The following is a 7,165-nucleotide window of genomic DNA, read 5'->3' as shown; positions in this document are numbered from 1 at the left end:
CGCCCCGACGGGGAGCAACGGGCGCCCGAGGCGCCACGCGCACAGAGATGCTGGATCCCGCCCAGGGGCTTCCTCATCTGTGAGCTCAAACGCAAGCCAACCACAGCTGCCCACCCCGCGGCGCGCGCAGGTCCACCTTCACCAGCAACAGGGCGTGGCCACGGAGCGCGCGCACGCGTGGAACCAATAAGGTAGCCGCGCCAAATGGAAGGGATTGTCTGACCTCCGTGACGTCACAAAACTGGCAGGGAGCGCACCCTCTTCCGCCCCCCCGCCCCTCCGGGTCCCGCCCCCTCGCCATCGCTCAGCCAATCGGAAGGCAGAAAGCGCACGAGCGACCGTGGGGGCGGGGCAGGGTGGCGGCCCGGAGAGGCAGGGGCGCGGAGTGGGCTGGCCTGGGCCGAGCAGCCGCGCGCCAGGGTGCTGCTTGGTGCTGAGGGAAGGACGCGCACTGAGGGGTGCGGCCGCCACCCGGGGCGGACAGCAGCGGGTGCTCGACGGTGCCCGGTTCGTATCCTCGTCCACCGCTGCCGAGTCGTGAGGGGGCGTCAGGGCGGTGAAGTGGAGGGCGCGCGTGGGGGAGCGGCCACGGGTTGGAGGGGCCGGGTGCGCGCGGAGCCTCGCTCGCGACGGGCTGCTGCGGGTCCCGGGCCGTACCCGCTGTCAGCGAGCGGGGCGCCCGCTGTGGCCCGGGCGTTTCTGCCTCGGCTTCCCCGGTGACACGCTTGGCCCCGCGTGGCCGAGCCGGCTGCCCGCGGCGGGCTGTGCCTGGAGGTCTGCGGAAGCGGGCGCCGCGTGGGGCCGGGCGGGCCTGAAGATGCTGAGTGCTTGTGGGCTCGGTGCGCTGGCTGCATGGAGCGGCAGCGGTGCGCCTGTCCGGGCTCCCGGAGTCCCCCGCCTAGGGCTGTGATGCCGCCTCGCCGGCAGGGTGGGTTTGTTTGGTTTCTTCTTCTCCCCTCCCCTTTCTCCCCCCTCCGTTCTCTCCTCCCCTCCCAGCCCATTCACTGGGCCGCTGCGAGACCTCGCCCCTCCTCCGCTCCCGCCTCCCCGCCGCCGCCTCCTCCTCTAATGAGCATCTCTGCCTTGCTTTCAATGGGCCGCTGCTGCTGTCGCTGCTGCTGTCCGCGCGGGTTGTGGATGTTGTCGGCTCCGTGTTGTGATGACAGGAGAATGTGTGTGTGTCCCGGGCCCAGACGAATTGGTAGGTATACACATAACTACCTGTGTTGGGTACCCAGGGAAGGATGGTGACTGATTTTGCGTATGAATGGATGGCTTTAGAGGTCCTCGTGGAATTATAGGGTGAGATAAGGAAAAGGAGACAAAGGCGCTCTGGACCAGAATTTGTATTTATTTATTTATTTATTTGATATCTTAGGGACGCACTAAACTGAGCAAACAAGTGCTGGTTTGGTGCATTGTGTCTTTAAGGATAATGGTTTCTTCGTTCTTGGAGATACTGAGTTTGAGCTGTGAAATGGCTAGGCATTTCCAGAAAGTGCTGGAAAAAAATTACAAATCTTTATGCAGGGTGGTTAATGTAATCAGATTACATAAACGGAGGTTCTGATACATGTAAGGACTAGTGTGGTATTTATTTTCATTTGCGTTAGTCTTTGCAAGACCGAGAAGCTCCAGAGTAGGTGCCCCAGTCTCATTATTCTAATTGATTTGGTCCATGGGTTTATTGATGAAATGGAATAATAATCTTGACACAGGCTTTGCCGAGCACATCAGAAAGAATGGATGGCGCTCTTTCTGTTTCTGGTTACAGCGCATTTTTTTATTAGTCATTGTCAATATCAGCCAGATCTGCCCAAGACTGAGATATTTCATACATTGTTGCTAAGTGTGGGCCATGATGGTGTATGAACTTAAAAAACAAAAGAAAGAAAGTGAGATTGCTCAAGTTAACTAACAACTACTTTGATAGTCTTACTGCCTAATCAGGAGGCTTTTGTTAATTTAGCAAGTTTATCAGCACGGAGGGTTTGTTGTTGTTGAATTACAGGATGTTTAGAAGGATATTAAGAATTTTCATCTTCATTATACATCATATCAAAGCATTTAATAGTGTATTGACTTGTAGCTGTTTCTGTTCAGATGGAGATACTGTATAATTGGTACTGACCTGATCGAATGCTAATTAATTACAGAGCGGGTTTTCATGAATTCATCTTCCCTAAAGAATATGCCTTTTAAAAGCATGTTAAGGGCTAAAGAACTGGAATGCAATCCCTATGCTAAGCTCTGAATAACTGAAAAGATCATTGAAAAAAAATCATGCACACTCTGCTATTTTGACTTTTAATCCCAAATTACTTTCACTGTGAGGAAACAAGATGTAGAGTGTTTGAGTTTAAATAGTCAGAGCACCTGCTGCACGATGCTCCTTTGTTACCAGATTTCATTCATTTTTAATTGACTTTAAAAGCAGAAAAACTTGAAACACAGGAACTTAAGGAAAGGGAAGGTTTCCTAGGCTTGTTATGCTTTGAGTAGATGTTATTTAAATGGCTGGGCCTTTGCCATTCCTCACTCTCATATTAAATTTTAAAGTAATACAAACTTACAGATGTCTGAAGAAAATTTACTTCCACTAAAATCGCACCTATATTTTAATTTTAATCATAGTATCTGCAGCATAAAAACAGCTTTTTGTGCATACATGCATGAAAAAGATGTGGGTTTATATCTACACGCTAGTGTGATGTGGCATATTTGTACATATCTCCTGACTCAGACATGTACCCTTAACCTTTGGATGACTTTCAGGTATTCAGTTTGAACTGTTGTTATTTAGGTGGTTAGTCCTGTTAGATTTTTTTTTTTTTTTCATTTTAGAAGCCTTATTCATGGAATCTAATTCTAAAAGTTCTGATCCTCTCATTATGTACTTTGTCTTCAGAAAAAAGTCTTCTTGGGTAGTCCAGTACTTTACTACTTACAAAAGACATCTGTCTAGCTTGTGTATTTAGTGCTCTCTACAAAAGCAGACACACATCTGTGAATTTTCAGTGTTTGATTTTTCTCTTGTCCCTCATTTTCTCTTTTTATTTCCTGAATTGATCACCAAAAAGTACATGAAAATTATTTAATATATAACTAACACTAAGATACTTAAAATTTTTTCTTTAGTAGATTCAGCTTTTGAAAAATTAGTTGGTAGTAAGATTTGCTTCATTTTCTTGTTTTGATTTTATTTAAAACAATTCTAAAGTCTGTTTCTTGTAATTTAAATGGATGCATGAGACAATATCTTAGGAATTCAGAGAAAAAGGTGTTACTGAAAATTCTTTTGTCTTATATACATTTTTTGAAATAGAGATGTGTTCACTTAAGTTTTGTAGATAAATGCCTATTATACAATATTGTTTTGAGGATACTTATAATGGTGTACTGTTATAATCTAGACCTTGGGCTTAATTCATGATTCTTTGTTGTTTTCCTATAACAAATAGATGCCTATTTTTAACCAAAAGAGAAAACAGTTTCCAAGGAATGAATAGGGATCTCTAGTCAATAAAACAAATTTCTGTAGCTTGCTTTATGACATCTAGTCATGAGAAATGGTAGCAGGTTAATTAACTTCTGAAACAGGAATCACTTTACATTACTAAAATCAAGTTTATAGCTACAAAAATACTTGAAAAATGTTTTATCACAAATGGCGCAGCAAAATTCAGCAATGAATCAGTAAACCCTGTATTTGATTTCAAAGCCTCAGTACCCTAAACATGAAAACCTTGAATTCTAAAGGGCCCTTAGAATGTCCCAGAGAGGTGAACTGTGTTTTTTTCCCAGGATCATTTGGTGAAGAGCAGACCTATTCTTCTTTAGCTTGGTAAGTTAGCACAGTGGTATAGAGAAGGAAGATTTACAAAGAACATTTATTCACTGAGGTTCAGAAACGCTAGAATTCCTGTATCAGTTTTACTATGTGGAAAATGTTCTGTAGAAGTTGTTAAAATGAACTTTGTATTAATACAGTGGTATATTCCTATAGTTTACCGGTAATATATAAATACACCTTTGTTGAGGATCTATTAGTGCTTTTGGTGATATCATATGTAGTCAAATACCAATAATTGACCACAGGTCAGGGAACAGATTCTCATAAATGGTAGAAGTAACTGTGCAAATGGGAGCTCTGAGGCCTCTTTAAAAAAAGCATAGAGAGGGAGAATGGTGATTGGGCAGGTAGACTGCTGCGGCACAGTGTTACATAACTTACTGCTCTGTGTTTTCCAGCCAGATATATGTGTATGCTGAACAGTTTGTACTGTACATAGAAATACAAAGGAAGAGAAAACAAATTTAACTGTAGTTCATTCCTGGCTTCAGAAATGGTTGGAAATTTTAATTATCATAAAACACCCTGTAGAAGTTTATCTAGCATAGGGATTTTATATAAATTGCCTTAGAAAATATTTTCTATGTAGCAAAGCTTGTCAGATAATGCAGGGTGTAACTTTTCTTTGTGTGTGTCTGTCTTACTTTGCTGTCTAGGAATCCCAGTCAGGACATCCAGTCTACCACTGTTCTCTGATGCCATGCCAGCACCAACTCAACTGTTTTTTCCTCTCGTCCGTAACTGTGAACTGAGCAGAATCTATGGCACTGCATGTTACTGCCACCACAAACATCTCTGCTGTTCACCATCGTACATCCCTCAGAATCGTCTGAGATACACACCCCATCCAGCATATGCTACCTTTTGTAGGCCAAGGGAGAACTGGTGGCAGTATACGCAAGGAAGGAGATATGCTTCTACACCACAGAAATTTTACCTCACACCTCCACAAGTCAACAGCATCCTTAAAGCTAACGAATACAGCTTCAAAGTACCAGAATTTGATGGCAAAAATGTCAGTTCCATTCTCGGATTTGACAGCAATCAGCTGCCTGCAAATGCACCCATAGAGGACCGGAGAAGTGCAGCAACCTGCTTGCAGACCAGAGGGATGCTTTTGGGGGTTTTTGATGGTCATGCAGGCTGTGCCTGTTCCCAGGCAGTCAGTGAAAGACTCTTCTATTATATTGCTGTTTCCTTGTTGCCCCATGAGACTCTGCTAGAAATTGAAAATGCTGTGGAGAGTGGTCGGGCACTGCTACCTATCCTCCAGTGGCACAAGCACCCCAATGATTATTTCAGTAAGGAGGCATCCAAATTGTATTTTAACAGCTTGAGGACTTACTGGCAAGAGCTTATAGACCTCAATACTGGAGAATCAGCTGATATTGATGTTAAGGAGGCTTTAATTAATGCTTTCAAGAGACTTGATAATGACATTTCATTGGAGGCTCAAGTTGGTGATCCTAATTCCTTTCTCAATTACCTGGTGCTTCGGGTAGCATTTTCTGGGGCTACTGCTTGTGTGGCCCATGTAGATGGTGTTGACCTCCATGTGGCTAACACTGGCGATAGTAGAGCCATGCTAGGTGTGCAAGAAGAAGATGGCTCGTGGTCAGCAGTCACACTCTCGAATGACCACAATGCTCAGAATGAAAGAGAACTAGAACGCCTGAAACTGGAACACCCAAAAAATGAGGCCAAGAGTGTGGTAAAGCAGGATCGGCTGCTTGGCTTGCTCATGCCTTTTAGGGCTTTTGGAGATGTAAAGTTCAAATGGAGCATTGACCTTCAAAAGAGAGTGATAGAGTCTGGCCCAGACCAGTTGAATGACAATGAATACACCAAGTTTATCCCTCCTAACTATCATACACCTCCTTATCTCACTGCTGAGCCTGAGGTAACTTATCACCGGTTAAGGCCACAGGATAAATTCCTAGTGTTAGCAACTGATGGGTTGTGGGAGACTATGCATAGACAGGATGTGGTTAGGATTGTGGGAGAATACTTAACTGGTATGCATCATCAACAGCCAATAGCTGTTGGTGGGTACAAGGTGACTCTGGGACAGATGCATGGCCTTTTAACAGAAAGGAGAGCAAAGATGTCATCAGTCTTTGAGGATCAGAATGCAGCAACCCATCTCATTCGCCATGCTGTAGGCAATAATGAATTTGGAGCTGTTGATCACGAACGACTCTCTAAAATGCTTAGTCTTCCTGAAGAGCTTGCTCGGATGTATAGAGATGACATTACAATCATTGTAGTTCAGTTCAACTCTCATGTTGTAGGCGCATATCAAAACCAGGAACAGTAAGTGATATTACCCTGGCAGTTCTTTAGTTTGAAGGGCAGATGGGCATTTTGAAAGATACTAACTAATACAGTCAATATTCCAGTGGGTTATTCTAAACACGTTATGTTAGATGCTCTAGCTAGCCTAGTATTTATATTGACTGCAGCAGATGATAGCATCATGAGTGTCTGTTGTGTTCTGTTGGACCTCATGGTACCTGCACTTGAGGCAGCTTGTTTCCTTACCCAGGTGTCTTGTAACAGTGACTCACCAACTAAAGAGTATGAAGATAGGTACGATCTTGAATAGGTCAAAAGAAAGGATCTTCCTGGGAATATTAGTAAAGGCAAAAAACCCATTACCATGCCCATCTGCAGACTGCTTCCATCATAAGGCTTCCGTTGTACATGAGAATATTTATTTACTGCACTTTTTAGATAAACAGTTCGGGTATTTATTCACATTTATTTTACCCTAAAGTGCAGGTCCAGTACTTTAGGCCATAAATGACCATGAACAAAGAGATCTGGATTTGTAAGTTTCTGTGATTGTGTGATAAAATACACTTCCTAAACAGAAGAAATTCTAAACTGTTCTTCCTTCCTCACCCATGATTTCCTCGGTGTAACCGAAATATTTTTGTTTTGCTACACCTAAAAGACAATAAAGGTTCATAGTTTTTATTTATCCTTCTAGTGAATGTTAAATAAAGGGAACTGTGTTTTTCTGGTTTGTATTCATGAAAAGCTTTATTTAGTTTGAAATAAAGATATATGCAGAATGAAAAGAGACTGCTATGTTTAATTCTTATCACCCCTAGTTATTAGCATGTCACTGTTCTGTAGTCCCCGAAATCTTGACAAGCTGTATGTGTGGTGGGTAAGCAAACTGCTGCTGAGAAATTGTACTTATTTATTTGAGATAGAAATTTTTTGGATTTTGGAGTTTTAAGGGTAACATAATAAGTTTAAATATTTTGAGTAGCAAGAGTTAATATTGTATTATGACAGTTTTTA

The 7,165-nt window shown here is 43.2% G+C and overlaps 1 protein-coding gene across 3 annotated transcripts; it reads left to right on the top strand.

Moving 5' to 3' along the window:
• The first annotated feature begins 371 nt into the window (after positions 1 to 371).
• Positions 372 to 6,936, top strand: PDP1 (pyruvate dehydrogenase phosphatase catalytic subunit 1). Of its 3 annotated transcripts, none has more exons than XM_080938620.1 (2): positions 372 to 507; positions 4,510 to 6,936. In XM_080938620.1, exon 2 carries the CDS (start codon positions 4,554 to 4,556, stop codon positions 6,168 to 6,170), a length of 1,617 nt encoding a protein of 538 aa, XP_080794746.1. In that variant the 5' UTR covers positions 372 to 507; positions 4,510 to 4,553; the 3' UTR covers positions 6,171 to 6,936. The 3 variants fall into 3 exon arrangements, with proteins under 3 accessions (XP_080794746.1, XP_080794745.1, XP_080794744.1); XM_080938619.1 differs by lacking the exon at positions 372 to 507 and adding an exon at positions 558 to 928; XM_080938618.1 differs by lacking the exon at positions 372 to 507 and adding an exon at positions 1,123 to 1,201.
• Positions 6,937 to 7,165: the final 229 nt, after the last annotated feature.

This window comes from Micromys minutus (assembly GCF_963924665.1).
Source record: "Micromys minutus genome assembly, chromosome: 26".
In the NCBI taxonomy this organism is placed as follows: domain Eukaryota; kingdom Metazoa; phylum Chordata; class Mammalia; order Rodentia; family Muridae; genus Micromys; species Micromys minutus.
This window is presented reverse-complemented; position numbering and strand designations above follow the sequence as displayed.